The 18005-nt window shown below is 42.2% G+C and overlaps 1 protein-coding gene across 6 annotated transcripts in view; it reads right to left on the bottom strand.

Moving 5' to 3' along the window:
• LOC106610784 (palmitoyltransferase ZDHHC14) overlaps window positions 1–17630 on the bottom strand; it is a 102045-nt gene extending 84415 nt beyond the window's left edge. The window contains exons 1-3 of one of the 6 annotated variants that reach the window (XM_014210347.2): window positions 17156–17630; window positions 16994–17039; window positions 13010–13319 (exon numbers count right to left, since the gene is read on the bottom strand). In XM_014210347.2, the coding sequence (XP_014065822.1) occupies window positions 13010–13254 (245 nt within the window). In that variant the 5' untranslated portion in view covers window positions 13255–13319; window positions 16994–17039; window positions 17156–17630. Of the gene's footprint in view, window positions 1–13009; window positions 13320–15423; window positions 15521–16312; window positions 16581–16993; window positions 17040–17155 lie in introns of those variants that run through there. The other 5 variants (XM_014210346.2, XM_014210350.2, XM_014210349.2 and 2 more) reach the window with 5 other exon arrangements.
• Between the last annotated feature and the right edge of the window lie 375 nt (window positions 17631–18005).

The following is an 18005-nucleotide window of genomic DNA, read 5'->3' on the forward strand; positions in this document are numbered from 1 at the left end:
AACCGTCTATGCTTTGTCATTACGGGGTATTGTGTGTAGGTTGATGAGGGAAAAAACGATTTAATACATTTTAGAAAATAAGGCTGTAACCTAACACGATGTTGAAAAAGACAAGGGGTATGAATACTTTCCGAAGGCACTGTACATACAGTTGAAGTCGGAAGTTTACATACACCTTAGCCAAATACATGTAAACTCAGTTTTTCACAATTCCTGACATTTAAAAACGAGTAAAAATTCCCCTGTTTTAGGTCAGTTAGGATCACCACTTTATTTTAAGACTGTGAAATGTCAGAATAATAGTCGAGAGAATACTTTATTGCAGCTTTTATTCCTTTCATCAAATTCCCAGTGGGTCAGAAGTTTACATACACTATATTAGTATTGGTAGTATGGCCTTTAAATTATTTAACATGGGTCAAACACATCGGGTAGCTTTCCACAAGCTTCCCACATTAAGTTGGGTGAATTTTGGACCATTCCTCCTGACAGAGCTGGTGTAACTGAGTCAGGTTTGTAGGCCTCCTTGCTCGCACAAGCTTTTCAGTTTTCTATAGGATTGAGGTCAGGGCTTTGTTATGGCCACTCCAATACCTTGACTTTGTTGTCCTTAAGCCATTTTGCCACAACTTTGGAAGTATGCTTGGGGTCACTGTCCATTTGGAAGACCATTTTCGACAAAGCTTTAACTTCCTGACTGATGTCTTGAGATGTTGCTTCAATATAGTTCTGGGACACTGTAAAGTCCATGGAGAATAAGTGCACCTTCTCCCAGCTGCCCACTGCACTGAGGCTAGGAAACACTGTCGCCGCCGATAAATAAACGATAATTGAGAATTTCAATAAGCAGTTCATTTGCATGGCAAAGAGGGACTTTGCAATTAATTGCAATTCATCTGATCACCCTTCATAACATTCTGGAGTATCTGCAAATTGCCATCATACAAACTGAGGCAGCAAACTTTGTGAAAATTAATATTTGTGTCATTCTCAAAACTTTGGCCACGACTGTACATACATCACTTTAAAAACTAAAAAATTAGGAATAAGCAAATGCTTTGATTCCTGTTCAAACAGATGGAAAAGGGTTCTTAGAAAACATCCATCAGGGGAAAAAAAGTCTGAAGGTATTAAGAAATACATCGATGTTGAAGAGCCAACTAATAACCCATATTTACAGTAGCTTTCTTATACATTTCCGCCTTCTGTCAGTTTATGAAACATGCCTTGACATTACATTACCAAAAACCCAAATATCTTTAAGAGGGAGAGTAATGAAAGTTCTTAGAAGTAACAAGTAAAAGGTAGACCTAACAATTCATTTGTGTTTCTGATAATTCATTAGCAAGTGATTAAAACTCAAATTTCCGTTACCAAATCTGTAATGCAATTTCTGCAATTGAATTGACTACAATGGGAAATCATAGTCGTCACAAACCACAGTTGGGTTCACAAGTTTGGACAGCACAGTAGAGCATAGTAGGGTACAGTAAAGAAGAGTATAGTTCAGTACAGCACAAAAGTAAAGAAAAGAAGAGTATAGTTAATCACAGTAGTAGAGTTCAGTACAGAGTAGAGCACAGAGTTGAGTACACAACAATCTACTGCTTTGTGCTGTACTCTATTGTACTCTACTGCGCTGTACAAACTTGTTAAACATAGACTTTGATTCTTTCAGATTTGGTCTGGGTCCAAACAAATTTTGTCTTGTTTGGAGGCAGAGCTCATTAAACTAATAGCCAGTGTGTAGATTAATACCCAAATATGCAAAGGAGGATATTGAATATTTATACCTTTGTGTACCTATTCAGGATACACCACCAAGAAAAGAATGACATTCATATCCATAATTATGCAGTTACAGATCAGGGACCCATGATAAAATTCCGTTACCAGGTGTAAATCCACTTCACTTACTGTAGTTCAATAACCAAAATAGGTTTTTCAAAGTAAACATGACATGTCATAGCTGACACCCCATTCTTTCTGCAGATATCGTTGAATCTTAATTTGGAGCAGATATTTAAGAGTTTTTGGAAAACGTGGACAAATAATTTTACCGAAATTATGTTACTAAACTTGCATCTGCATAGTTCATCCAGTAAATGTGTATATGTAAATTGTTAGTGTAAATTGTTAAAAAGTAGTCCTTGTGCAGAGAGTTGTATGGTTTGTTAAACTTTGAAATCGTGGTTTTTGTTTGGCAGACATTTTAAGTGAAAAATCTTGAGTCTCCGTTACCATGGAATTGCCCAGCTGATATGTAAAAGAAAGCACTGAACGCTGCATTTGCAGAACAGAATGAAAATGATTAAGCAGGCTAGTTAGCCAATAAGCAAGTTATTATCAAACATTACTGAAAATGGTCCATTAATTACTCTGCGCTTAGCTCATTAAAGCAGCAGCCTTAGTGACCTTAAGCAGAAGATATTAATTACTTTTTAATCTATAGCCTATGGATTCTGAGCTTTGTCAACATTATGTTTGACCGCATTCTCATTGCACTTAATTGCATAGCACAAAAGGCAAGGCTTGAACTTACCCTGACTGATATAATTTGTCTGTTAAACACAGCGAAAGCTTTTAAGTATTTGTTGTCATGTTCTTAAGTTGTTTCTCACATTATTTGGGCAAGATGTGCTCCCAGTGGAATAAAATCAAAGCCTTGCAGAGCATTTGTGCATGTGGGCGTGAAATCCTTCAAAATGTGTTAGTAGTAATAATCCGCCGACACATGCAATACACTCAATTACCCCCATCCAAGTGAATAGACACGGGTAGCATGAGAAGGTCGGCGATGAGAGGGGAGAACAGACGGAGAGAGAGTGAACACAACTTGATTCCTGCCTGGTTGGACTGAGCCTGGCTGACAGATTTTTTTTATTGAATCTTTATTTAACTAGGCAAGTCAGTTAAGAGCAAAATTCTTATTTACAATGACAGCCTACCAGAAGGCCTCCTCCGGGGACAGAGCCTGGCATAAAAAAACATAGATAGATCGATAGATAGGAGGACAAAAACACATCACAACACTACATAAGAGAGCTAAGACAACAGCATAGCAAGGCAGCAACACAAAATGGTACAAACATTATTGGGGACAGACAACAGCAAAGGGCAACAATACATCACACAAAGCAGCCACAACTGTCAATAAGACTGTCCATGATTGAGTCTTTGAAGGAAGAGATTGACATAAAACTGTCCAGTTTGAGTTTGTTGCAGCTCGTTCCAGTCGCTAGCTGCAGCGAACTGAAAAGAGGAGCGACCCAGGGACGTGTGCGCTTTGGGGACCTTTAACAGAATGTGACTGGCAGAACGGGTGTTGTATGTGGAGGATGAGGTCTGCAGTAGATCTCTCTGATAGGGGGAGTGAGGCCGAAGACGGTTTAATAAATAAGCATCAACCAGTGAGTCTTGCGACGGGTATACAGAGATGGCCAGTTTACAGAGGAGTATAGAGTGCAGTGATGTGTCCTATAAGGAGCATTGGTGGCCGAATGGTAAAAAAAGCATCTAGCCGCTCGAGAGTACCCTTACCTGCCGATCTAGAACGGTCATCTGAATCAGGGTTAGTTTGGCAGCTGGGGTGAAAGAGGAGCGATTACGATAGAGAAAACCAAGCCTGGATTTAACTTTAGTCTGCAGCTTTGATATGTGCTGAGAGAAGGACAGTGCACCATCTAGCCATACTCCCAAGTACTTGTATGAGGTGACAACCTCAAACTCTAAACCCTCAGAGGTAGTAATAACACCTGTGGGAAGAGGGGCATTCTTCTTCCCAAACCACATGATCTTTGTTTTGGAGGTGTTCAGAACAGGGTTAAGGGTAGAGAAAGCTTGTTGGACACTAAAAAAAAAAACTTTGTTGTAGAGCATTTAACACAAAATCCGGGGAGGGGCCAGGTGAGTATGACTGTATCATCTGCATATACATGGATGAGAGAGCTTCCTGCAGCCTGAGCTACAGTTGAAGTCGGTTTACATACACTTAGGTTGGAGTCATTAAAACTCATTTTTCAACCACTACAGAAATTTCTTGTTAACAAACTATAGTTTTGGCAAGTCGGTTAGGACATCTACTTTGTGCATGACACAAGTAATTTTTCCAACAATTGTTGACAGACAGAATATTTATCTTATAATTCACTGTATCACAATTCCGGTGGGTCAGAAGTTTACATACACTAAGTTGACTGTGCCTTTAAACAGCTTGGAAAATTCCAGAAAATAATGTCATGGATTTAAAAGCTTCTGATAGGCTAATTGACATCATTTGAGTCAATTGGAGGTGTACCTGTGGATGTATTTCAAGGCCTACCTTCAAACTCAGTGCTTCTTTGCTTGACATCATGGGAAAATCAAAAGAAATCAGAAAAGACCTCAGAAAAGAAATTGTAGACCGCCACAAGTCTGGTTCATCCTTGGGAGCAATTTCCAAACACCTGAAGGTACCACATTCATCTGTACAAACAATTGTACGCAAGTGTTAACACCACAGAACCACGTAGCCGTCACACCGCTCTGGAAGGAGACGCGTTCTGTCTCCCAGAGATGAACGTACTTTGGTGGGAAAAGTGCAAATCAATCCCAGAACAACAGCAAAGGACCTTGTGAAGATGCTGGAGGAAACAGTTACAAAAGTATCTATATCCACAGTAAAACAAGTCCTATATCAATATAACCTGAAAGGCCGCTCAGCAAGGAAGAAGCCACTGCTCCAAACCCGCCATAAAACAGCCAGACTTCGGTTTGCAACTGCACATGGGGACAAAGATCGTACTTTTTGGAGAAATGTCCTCTGGTCTGATGAAACAACAATGGAACCGTTTGGCCATAATGACCATTGTTATGTTTGGAGGAAAAAGGGGGAGGCTTGCAAGCTAAAGAACACCATCCCAACCGTGAAGCATGGTGGTGGCAGCATCATGTTGTGGGGGTGCTTTGCTGCAAGGGGGACTGGTGCACTTCACAAAATAGATGGCATCAAGAGGATGGAAAATTATGAAGCAACATCTCAAGACATCAGTCAGGAAGTTAAAGCTTGACCGCAAATGGGTCTTCCAAATGGACAATGACCCCAAGCATACTTCCAAAGTTGTGGCAAAATGGCTTAAGGACAACAAAGTCAAGGTATTGAAGTGGCCATCACTAAGCCCTGACCTCAATCCCATAGAAAATGTGTGGGCAGAAATGAAAAAGTGTGTGCGAGCAAGGAGGCCTACAAACCTGACTCAGTTACACCAGCTCTGTCAGGAGGAATGGGCCAAAATTCACCCAACTTATTGTGGGAAGCTTGTGGAAGGCTACCCGAATCTTTTGACCCAAGTTAAACAATTTAAAGGCAATGCTACCAAATACTAATTGAGTGTATGTAAACTTCTGACCCACTGGGAATGTGATGAAAGAAATAAAAGCTGAAATAAATCATTCTAATATTATTCTGACATTTCACATTCTTAAAATAAAGTGGTGATCCTAACTGACCCAAGACAGCAAATTTTTACTAGGATTAAATGTCCGAAATTATGAAAAACTGAGTTTAAATGTATTTGGCTAAGGTGTATGTAAACTTCTGACTATAACTGTATGTTGTTGATGTAAATTGAGAAGAGCGTGGGGCCTAGGATCTCACCTTGGGGTACACCCTTGGTGACAGGCAGTGGCTGAGACAGCAGATTTTCTGACTTTATACACTGCACTCTGAGGTAATTAGCAAACCAGGCCAAAGACCCCTCAGAGACACCAATACTCCTTAGTCGACCAACAAGAATGGAATGGTCTACCGGTATCAAAATAGCAGCACAATATTGTTCAGAATCAAGGGCAATGGTGACATCATTGAGGACCTTTAAGGTTGCAGTGACACATCCACAACCTGAGCGGAAACCAGATTGTATACCAGAGAGAATACTACAGACATCAAGAAAGCCAGTCAGTTGATTATTTTTCCAACACTTTTGATAAACAGGGCAAAATAGAAATAGGCCTATAACAGTTTAAATAAAGGACGAATCGTGGCTGCCTTCCAAACAATGGGAACCTCCTCAGAAAGGAAAGGAGACACAGGTTAAAAAGGTTGGAGATAGGCTTGGCGAGGATCGGGGCAGCAACCTTAAAGGGTCTAAACCATCTGACCCAGATGATTAGCCTCTCTCGGCTTCGCAGGAAAGAGACAGAAACAGGAAAGTACATGACAAGGAGTGACCTGTTAGGAACGACTTGTCCAAACAGGGAAATGTTTGCTAAACACACAGATGAGGCTGGATGACCTTTAGCATAGTTTAGTATTCTACCTCATTGTTCACTGACCAGTTACACAACTCAAATGGTAAGTGTGTCAATTAAATCGAGTTTATGAAATGTAGATTATTGAAAAGCAGTTTGAACTCGTCTGTGGTCGGGGATGCAGTGAAAGGCAGGCTATTGTGTAAGTTCCATCAGGATGTTTTTCAAAAGGGCAGGTGACACTTGTAAGTGGTTTCTTGCTGACTCATTGAGAGACTTTATGTAGGCATAGAACAAACTCCCCCTCTCAGGAAAGCGTGTGCTTTATTCTCAGGAAACGGTGTGCGTTGCGGGTGTGGCTGTGCCAAAAAGTTGCCCTCAGAAGCATACTGAACTCTTTCACATTTGGCTGCCCCTGGAGGGATTGACTTACCAGTTGCAGGAGTTCTGCCTTTGCATAGTCCTCCAAAACATATTACCTTCTCTCTGAACACTGGGCAGAACTAAGCTACATAAAAGAGGATGTACCTTTGTAATAAAAATGTTAAACTATTCCCAACATCCTTGGCTGAGGGAATTGTTACCTGCTGTATTCTCTGATGGACGCAGTTACAATAATTTGCTATTAATGCTTTGCCTGGGGTGTTCAATAAGATACAGGCCTAGCTGTATTTCAGTCTCTAGTCTCATCTTGGGAACATACATCCTCAGAATATACTGTCTGTAACCAAAAGGCATCCTGACATCTCTGAAAAGGAGATGGACAAAGAGGTGTTACAGAAATGCAGCAAACGTTGTCAAACTCAATAATTCTCAGGCTATAACAAATGAAAGTCGAGGTTAATCCTATGCCATACTCCACTGTGTAAACAAGCCATCCCGTCAGAGCTACCTGGCTGCTGCCTGCTCAGTCACAGGCATGCCCTGAAAATGAGAGGGTATGATTCACCACTGGGTTGGATAGCTGCAGCCGATGGTCTACGGGATCATGTGCATAATGACAGAGCACTTCAGCCTGACGAGCAAACAGAACATAAACAAAATAGCATACACTGGCATTAATCCTGATGTAGGGAAGGAGAGTAGCGTTAGGATTAGCAGCTCCACTGGTATTGTGATCATATAGACATTCTTGGTGCTAGTTTCTAATGCCCTGCTTTGATGGGGACGGATCTAGGCCCACCTGTTTTGTACAGCTCTGAGCTCCAGACTGTTATGGTTAGTTGTAGATGTGGTACAAGAAGATAAAGCTCTCTCAATAGTTGATGGCAACTTAAACCACACTCCTAGTGGCACTGCCTGCCATTGAAATATGCTTGTCAAGAAAGAGGAAGCTATGATGAACAGGGATTGACATTAAGGGACAATTCACTCAAATTACAAAAAAAAAATACAAATCGTTACCCTGTAAGCAGTCAATGGACAAGTTAAGACAGGAAATCAAGGTTTGGTTTCACTGGCACTGTTTCCACATGCCCTGGTTGCACAAATCCCATTTAAGTCATGGGACCGATATTAGCATTTTCCTTGTATGATGTTTAAATCATCTATAAGTAACTTTGTTGAGCTTCACAATACATTTGAGATACTTTTGTATGATTTGGACATGGTGTGAAAAATGCTAATAAATCGGTCCCATGACTTTCATTGTTAGCTTTCCAGTAAATTACAAAGAAAATAGTTTGCATATTATCACAAACAAAGTACCATGGATGTGAATTGATGTTAGCTTCAGCTGTAAGCTAGCAAGGAAATTAGCCTACAAAGCTGGAAGCTACCGGTATCTTCTTGCATTATAAAGTGTTCTAGCCTCTATGGACATTGTTTTGCGAACAGTAATTAACACTACAGTTTCAACATTTCTACATGGCATGTTGAATTATTCAAGTGTGTTAACTTCTGTGCAGCATGAGTGGGAAGCGAACATGATGCAGACCAGATTCCCAGTGCGGTGGCAGCTCTAGCAACAAGTACGCTGAGCAGGCAAGAGGCATGCACAGTGTGCTCGTGTGGGGACATCGGCTGCGCTGAGACAGACTTGATCCTCTCAGTTTACGACGGAAGACACATTTGACAAAAGTACCGAAAGTGTCAAATTCTAGTACCAAACAGTTTATGTTCTACAGAAAAAAATATGTTTGCTATACCGTGCACCAGTCAGTCAAATTTCATCGTTAGCTTTCCATACATCCACTCCTTTTGAAACACTACTTTGCACATACTCCCCGGTTGCCATATAGAGCTGGGACGACACCAGTACCGCGACCCTCGTTAGTATCGTAGCAAGGAAACAAAACACAAAACGGATTTAAATTCTTTAGAAAAAAACAGCCCTAATGTTTGAAACAAACATTTTGTCATCCAGAGCAACATTTATTTAATTTCTAAGCTATAGCACACAATATTTTACATACAGCAGTTTTTTTTTTTTTTTTTAAAGGGCCAAAGAGTTCTGCTTTGTGTTTTCATTTTTGCCATGGAAGAAATATTGCGCGTCCGTCGGCCCAAGTGCTCGTGTTTCATAGTGAGCGAGTCACTCACAAGACAGGTCGTGGGTGACAATGCTTGTGAATGATTCAGAATGTTGGAATATTGATAAGTGGCAGTTGGGACATTGAGTGTGCATCGTCTCAATGCTCATTTTGGCCAAAACACTTGCAGACTCGAGTGATCACTATCGAACACAAAAGCGAGTGGCCAAGCGTTGAGTTAAAAGGGCTTAGGGGCCAAGTGTTGAGTTTGATATTCAGCCTGACTGTGGTGGAAGAAATGTAATTACCCTTAACAGTCATGTAATAGGAACACCATACACAATAGGACCATATTCTCCATTGTTCACACAGAATTATGACTTTTAATTTATTTTAATGGATTTTTTAAGGTCAGTTTAAACGTTAAGAACATTTTTCCATTTGTCACATCCCTTGTGTGTGTGTGTGTGTGTATGTATGTATGTAAAACAAGATCCTGCTTGCCAACACCCACTCAAAAACCACACTAAAACATACTCACCATAACACACCTGGTTAAACATGTCCATTACCTTTACATTTTGCCAAATGCCAAGTCATCATGTGTTAACTGAGATTAGCGTTAGGTCACTACATCATCATGCGACCCCTGGCAGTAGTTTAACTGTTGCGTTGCGTGTTTTTGCTGCTATGTGGCAGGAAGGAACTGGCCTTCCTTATTATTGAAGTAAAACATTCAGACTGTCACACAGAGAGATGACATTCAGAATGAGGTCACACACAGTGGGCAACCATAACACACAAACCCACGCAACCACACATAGAAATCACTCAAATGTACACTCACCTACCCACCCGATTATACAAGTCAAAGGGTGCAGAAATGCCCCTTAAATTCAAGAAATAATTCCATCCCTGCACACACACACACACAGAGACTTGCACGCCACATGTGGTAGATGTGTATTTTAATCTTGAGACAACGTGGCAAACAAACAAAGGGGGATCTGGGTCTCTCGGTCTTGCACAAATTTCAGAGCGAGACAAAGCAGCGGGTCTAATAGCAACCATACTTGAGGAGAGAGGACACGAGTGAGAGAGGGCGAGAGCGGGCGTGCGAGCGAGAGCAAGCTTGTGAGAGAGAGTGAGAGCGGGTCACTGGATCTTGCCTGCCATCTATTATGATTTGCTACACGTCACACACACACACACACACACACACACACACACACACACACACACCTCATTTGTGCCGTGTCACAAGCTAGCTGCTTTCAATAACTAAGCCTATGTTCAGTCCAGAATAGAGTTTTTCATAGACAGACAAACATAAGAGTTCAGACCATCTCCTTGGACAACAGGAAGTCCTGTAGAACAAGGCCTACAGTACTTTCTAAAGGAATTAACTACAGTGCCTCAAAATAACTACTTCAAAACATTTGTCTGGGTAAAGCTTTTACAAGACAAGGGGGAACATGTGCAAGTTGCAACAGCGCACATGGGCGTCTAGGCGGGAGCAACAGAACAGAATAATAAACAGACCAGAGTCTGGCTTTCACCAAGAGGGCTTACCATACATAAATAGCCGAGTATCTGTTTCTGAGATTGGGGACAATAAGAGGGATGAAGACAATATCTGCTTTTCCTGCTGCCTCCCAAGCTTTACTGCTTCATACATCTCCGCTTTCTCTCCACCAACTGGAAGGAAGTCTGGAGAACGCAGAGGAACAATGGATGACCTCACCAGACTGGACCTCTGATGTGAGTTTAAGGCTAGCGACAGGCAGACAACCAAGCCTCTGCCGTTTGGTTACAACACACCTTCAACCTTATCATGATATGCAACTGAAGGAGAAAGAGGAATGAGGGTTTTGCGTTATGGCAGCCAGGCAGGCACCAATAGGGATTAGGCTTGACGTTCACGACAATGCCCTGGGCTGGTACCGGCGTGTGAAAGGTAGGAAATACACAGCAAATCTAGACGCATTAAAGTTGAGGACAGCAAACCACAGCGAGCAGGTTCACTGTCCTGACTAGCACCCTGTCCGATAGATAGCTGGCTCCTCTCAGCTGAACGGGGGGGTGACAGAGAGAATAGTCAGGAGGACTCGGATGGCCTGCAGGTCTGGAGAGAGGAGATGCGACATTACTGAGCCTACGGTACTGAGCTGTCCGTTGTCCTCTGCTGTTCCTGTGAACAGAACACTGTAGTGATAACAACCAAAGGCAGCACCGGGCGAGAGTGCTGGTTCAACTGGGCAGGTCAGGCAGGCAGGAAATTAAGCCCAAAGGGGTGTTTCACTAGGAAGCAGCTGGTATTCTCCAGGTGGGTGGATGGAGGTCCTTGTGTGAGGATTGGATGGTTACCAGTCTCGGCGATTTTCATCTATATACAGAGAGCTCTCCACTGGCCAAAATATAACTTGTAGCCTATTGGTTGGTGGTGCAGTTTTTTTTTACAGTGATGAATGCTCACAACCAGAATTGCTCTTGGCGACTGGGGTTATGACAGTGACGGCACTGAGGTGAGTTTACACAAGTCTAGCTGATAAAGTTGGTGGAAGGCAGGAGGTCAATATCTCTCACATAATGCAGAGCACTACTAATGGAATGGAACTGGCAGCAGGTCAGGATTAGCAGAAATGACAACATGGAAAAGGTTTTTACATTGATATGACATAAAGAATATACCCAGGTCTTGATCATGCATAAGGAACCCCTAGAGAGAAAAGCTGCCGGTCCTGAATCAGCAACAACATCCAAGCCAAGGTAGGAAAAGAAGCAGATTGTCACAAGGAATGATTCGTCAGGAGGACTAGCAGGGAGAGAGTGGCTGACTGGTCCAGCATAGAGCTGCTGAGACATCCCTGTACTCTCCATGGGACCTAGGAGTCAATTTACAAACTGATGAAAATAGGGGAGTCTGACTCATCCAAGCCAAGGTACACTGAGAGTGGACCCCCACTGACTCCCCTATTTTCATCAGTCTTCTCTCTAGGGGTTCGTATGCATGATCAAGACCTGGGTATATTCTTTATGTCCACTGACACCCCCCCAGGTGACAGGTTGCACTGTTATAAAGCCAGGGACAGTGTGAGAGGAGAAGTGGGGACTCAGCGCTCTGGCTTTACAGGCTCCACACTTCACCACATGAAATAAACAATGTGTCACAACAAATCAAATCAAAGTTTATTGGTCGCGTACACAGATCTGCAGATGTTATGGCAGGTGCAGTGAAATGCTTGTAAAACAAGCAAGTCTGACAGATCTGGAGAAGTTTCATAAAAACAGGGTAAAGCAGTCCGGGCTGGGGAAATCTGGTACTTCAGAGAGGTCATACACTTTTTTCCCTCACTGCTGTGTTTAGAATGGATGGGGTTTGGATTACTTGTGTGTTGCTGTGTGTGTACACAAGAGAGGAAGAATGAGAGAGGAGGAGTTGTCTAGAACAAAAATGCTAATGAAACTGAAATTCATTTATTTGGAAAGGACCATTTAAGGCTTATGGAGTCTAGGGAAAGTGGGATACCTAGTCAGTTGTACAACTGAAATGTGTCTTGGCCACCCCTTGGGTGGCTGCCTTAAATCAACATCTACGTCATCGGCGCCCGGGGAACAGTGGGTTAACTACCTTGCTCATGGGCAGAATGACAGATTTTTCCTTGTTAGCTCGGGGATTCGATCCAGCAACCTTTCGGTTACTAGCCCAACGCTCTAACCACTAGGCTACCTGCCACCCCAATCTACATACATGGACAAGTATCGTATAGTGCAGTCACTCAACCAGTGACTATGACAGACAAACAAGAGCAGACACCTTTTCAAAAGAAACTAGACAAGCGTTACCATGATTACTAACCCGAGAGGCAAATGGACATCAAGTAGGCTGTCCTGGCTGTCAGTAAGAGTGATGAATGAGAGTTAAGACAAGTAGCCCACCTACGCTACAGTATCTACCCTCTAATTAATTGCCATGACACTTCCAGAAAAATGTCTAAGATTAAACATTAGAGCTGAGCTAACGGAATGAAAAGGCTTTAAACCCTCTGCCAACTCCAAGACGCTGCTCAATGTGACAGCTCAAGGTGAAAGAGCACCTTGAGGAACAGTGAGTGAGAGAGCCACAGTCTCATCCACATACAGGCCACCCCTGGCTAATACACAGTGACAGGTTGGCCCATAAACCCTGGCTCTTTGTTAGCTACAGCACACCAAAACTCCAGACAGCCCCAATGCCCAGTTCATAGGCAAAGTGGCCATGGCCAAAGAAACGATGGCAAAATCAAAGGGCAAAACCTTTAGCTACTTACTCAAAAGCGAAGAAGAGTCCACTTGTGATGAGAATTAGGACAAGGGTAAGGTAGAAGACCCCTGTCTGCCTGGCCATCATGATCCTCCCATTGCAGTAAAATTTATTCCGCCCAGGGAAGGCTTGCCACTTCCTCCTCTTTGGGGTCCTCTTCTTGTATGGAGTCTCCATCGGGGTCGAGCTGCGAGTGCTGATCTGGCTGTACTCGCACTCTCGCATAGGCTCAGCAACCCTGAGATGCAGCATCAATGGTCACTCAGTGAGATCCCCCAACAGTTGAAGCAGTCCAGGGCCAGGGGGTACAAGCGCCGCTGTAATGAAAGCAACTATTATGTTACTGGAAAGAAAGTGGTCTGATTATAGCCTGGTCCCAGTTCTGTGGGTGGTGTATACAGCCGAGCCAACTCCTATGGTTGCTGTCATGCCAAAAAGACAATGAACAACAGTTGGCAAAAAAAACAAACAGATCTGGGACCAGTCTGACTTTAGGATCACTTTTAATTTTTGTTGTATTATTGCTGATGATGTTGTATGGATTTAGAAGGTTAGCTAGCTACCATTTAAGAAGTCATGTTTTATCAGACAGCTAATGTTTTATGAGTTCATAATGGACTATGGGGAGTTTATGTAGCTAAATCTAAGCACACACATTTCTCTAGCATGACAGCCAGACCTACTTGGCTACCCATTTTACCACTAAGATAACTAGCTAGCTACAAGTGACAGCTTCTCACATGCTTGAAACTTTTCACTAGCTAGCGTTCCTTGGCCCTAGCCACACATTGTTATGGCGGTGAAAGGTGAATGCTTCCATGCCCTAGCTGCTTTTAGCAACGCTAGTATTTACACACCAGCGCGGTGTGGACGGCCCAGTGGTGCGGACAGCTCCCTGCCATCCAGGATCACTCTCAGGCGGTGTGAAAGGAAGGCCCGGGAAATCGTTAAAGACTCCAACAACCGAAGCCATAGACCGTTCTCTCTGCTTCCACACGTCAGGCGGTACCGGTGCATCAAGTCTGACACCAACAGGCTCACGAACAGCTTCTATCCCTTTGCCATAATACTGCTAAATAGCTAACAAAATGGCAGCACGGACTATTTTATTATTTTTGCACTTTCTCTATGCATACTCAGAGCCCTAAACTACGCACACTGATACTCCAACACACATACAAACACTCACTCCATCATTTGCTCACACACACATAATATGCACATACATTTATACTGACTACACACACCCACTCACATACGCTGCTGCTACTCTGTTTATCATATATCCTGAGGCCTAGTCACCTTACCCCTATACATAACTACCTCTATTGATCCAGTACTCCTGCACATTGTAAATATGGTACTGGAACTGACCCTGTATATAGTATGCTTACTTACTTTACTGTGTTCTTCTTATATCTTGTGTGTTTTTGTTATACCTTATTATTTGTAGCATTACATTGTTATTGATTAGTGCATTGTTGGGGTTAGAGCTTGCAAGAAAGGCATTTTACTGTACTTAAGCATGTGCCATTAAAACTTGAAACTAACGTTGCTCGGAATTATCTTACAAAAAAAAAACAGAATAGTCCACCGGAAGCCAAAAGTTATATACAATTCAATTTCAGCTTACTCTGCTGATTGTCCATAGGGTTGGTCCTTATGCAGGGGGGGAAATGGAGAAAAACATCTAATAGAACGTAAATTAAACAGGCTTTCCAAACATGGGTCTTTTGTAGACCCACTTCTTGTCCACTTACCTCACATCAAAATAAAAGTCCTAAATATGCACCACACTTGCACAAAAAGCAAGAACTTGTGGGGGACTTATATTTTTAACATGATGTAAGTAAGCAGAGGAACTGACCTTACTGTGGAACTGCATGGGTCTACAACAGACCCACCTGTGGACATTCTGTTTAATTATATGTCCCATCATGTTTTTTTTTATCAAATTCCTCCCCGCATAAGGACCAAGGCTACAGACAATCGACACAGGAAGTTGAAATGTAATTTTATTTAACTTCTAGTTTTCGGTGGACTATTCCTTTTTATTGCAAGCTAATTCCCAGCAACCCTAGTGTAAATACTAGAGTTGCTAAAAGCAGCTAACAATCCACCCAAAACCACTTATTCCTTTAATTTACAGTGTTAAATGAGCACAATATTTTTTGTGAACGAATGTTTAATTTTTGTGTTATATGGCGTCATAATAAGGTTGGTAGCACCATTGAAAATCTTTGTGGAAATCTGTTGCAGCTCAAGTCGACTACAAAAATCCGCAATGCAATGGGCTGGCTGGCTAGCAAACGTAGCTAAACACAACAATACCAAAGACAATATCAGCATGTAACGTAGCTAGTTAGCTGTAAAAATCGCCTAAACAAACTGCACTATCAATTTAGGAGTCTACAATCTCACCATGTTCAACCTGCTGATCGATGTCCATCAGAGTGGAGTCTAACATTCGCAATGGCGGAAATACTTTTAAGGAGATGGGAAAAGTTGCCCATGCAACGTAAATGGGCCGCACGGTGCATTCTGTGCGATTCTGGGACAAGGACTGAATGGGAGTCTATTGGGAAATCGCTCAAAAACCTAACATTAGCACCAAATTCATAAACCAGAAGTTCAACATTACAAATCTTTTCCAAAATGGGAGATAATTAACTTGCCATCTGTAGTATCGAATAGCTTTGGAATCGTGACATTACATACTTAATAGGCACATTTCTTGACATATACAGTAAATTTGAAAAGGATTAGCTTAGCAAACGCGTGACGCAGCATGACAACGTGAACACGATTGGTCCGCAGTCTTGCTGGGTGGGGCGTTACACGCTCCTTCATTCATTGGATTCTTATCTCCTTTCTATAATATCTCTGGCAACAGCACCATGCAATACACCCTAGGCCCTCCGTTAAATGACAAATTTCTCGAGGTAGGAATATCGCAAAAAATATGACCAATGGCTCATTTGAGAGAAGACATTCTCCCGAGTTATGACATCAGACAGTATTGAAATCTGACATGTATGATAGACGTTTTTGCGATCTAAAAGTCGTATTCATATTAACTTCCAGTGCAGTGAGAGCGGTTTTATCACAGTGCTACGTCATACCTGCTGGATTTATCCCTGCTTGAACGCCAATAACTCAGAAACACATGAAAACATTAAATGATCCAGGGAATCAATAGAACATCACTCAGAGATGCACAAAAACAATATAACATTCAAAATGGGTGAACCTTTCCTTTAGACCTTTATACATTAGCTAGTGTAAAGCATAGTAGGCACATTTAACTAACCTCTTCTTGGCAATACTTTAATTCTCTCGACTCCGGCAAAAAGTGTATCTTATACATGTCGTGCCCAGTTGCAGGTGGTTCTCCAAAAAACAGAGAATATTCAGAAATATATTAAATCCACGTTTGGCGCCGAGTGAGGAGTTCCCATGACATTTCAGTTGCCAGAGTTCTTGCATTTCCCAACATCTTTTCAGGAACTAGTCGGGGCCACGTGCGGAACTAAATGGCAGCGCTTCACAGTGCGACCAAAACAAAGATCTACACACATGCAAGAGGCATTTCTAACTCTACAAAACGTGGATTTGATACTTTTCTGAATATTATCTGGTTTTGGGAGGACCACCTGCAACTGGACACGGATATGTATAAGATATACTTTTCTCCCGAATTGAGAACTTAAAGTATCGCCAAGAACAGGTTATTTGAAAGTTTGCCTGCTATATTTTACACTAGTTAGTTAATGTAACGGGATGTACGGAAGCGTTCATATCACCGCTGTAACAATGTGTAGTTAGCTAACGGAACAAACATTACCAAATAATCAAACGTTAACTAATGTTACGTGAAAATAATTCGGCAAATGTACTTTACGTCTAGGTATAGACAGCTAACGTTAGCTAGTAGCAAACTACCAACAAAAAAGAAAATGCAGCTAGCTAAGTTAACGACATTGTAACATACTTGTAATGAAACTCGGGGGGGGGACTTCTGAGTGTTCTGTCGTTTCCTGTAAATCAATACCCGTTTTAATTCGGCAAACATTACGGTCACATCACCTGCGGCATACCATCACAGAAACCGAATCCCTCTAACGTTAGTGTTTCTACCCCTCTGACAGCTCACCAAAGTAAGTCGACACTGCTTGTGGTACGGCACTTTTTTTCCGCTCTTGTATCCGGGTTTGTTGCGAACTGCAGTCGAAACCAATATCATCCTTTCTCTCTGAATTACAAAACGTTTATGCCTGGTCTGAAAACACCAAACGCTTCATTCATAGAAAGTCAGCGTATAGACACGTTCATCGGTCCCACACCACTTCAACCGCAGCAGATAGCGCGAGGGCTGTTTAGAAAAGATGCTCCATCCTGGCTCTCTGTCTAGTCGTCGCGCGTAGTACGAAAGATCGCTCAGCTAGCTACAGACATGCCAAATCTGAGGATATGCCGATAATTCTGCCACGTACTCCTTCGCTTGCGCGATACACTATTCCCAGACAGGCTGCTGAAACATCGATATCACACACTGTGTTTGCTATATTGTTGGGAAAGTATTCCCACTGCTGCCACCCTCACGTTGCGCTGCTCATTGCAACAAGAAAACGTTGTTACCACATACGTAGCCACACAGCTCCTCCTCTTTTTTTGGTCAGTGGGTAGCTGTGCAACAGGAATTATGGGGAATGTAGCTAGTGAACCATTATATAATTGATTGCACATTGGGATAGAAAATGAAAACAAATGTACAATGTCTTCAATAATAGAACAATATGATCAATAGATGATGAAAATTAGGCATTTTTAGATCCTGAATTCAAGTCTACTACTATGTTGGCACCAGCAGGGGAATGAATACTTGTCACATAATAGCACCATATAGATAGATGGGGGACTGTAGTGCCCAAAAGCCCGTTTTAGCATGGGCAGTGCAATTGAGGACTTTCACCATTTTGAAGTAGTCAATTGGGTGGGACTTC

The sequence above is a fragment of the Salmo salar genome, chromosome ssa09, assembly GCF_905237065.1.
Source record: "Salmo salar chromosome ssa09, Ssal_v3.1, whole genome shotgun sequence".
Lineage (NCBI taxonomy): Eukaryota > Metazoa > Chordata > Actinopteri > Salmoniformes > Salmonidae > Salmo > Salmo salar.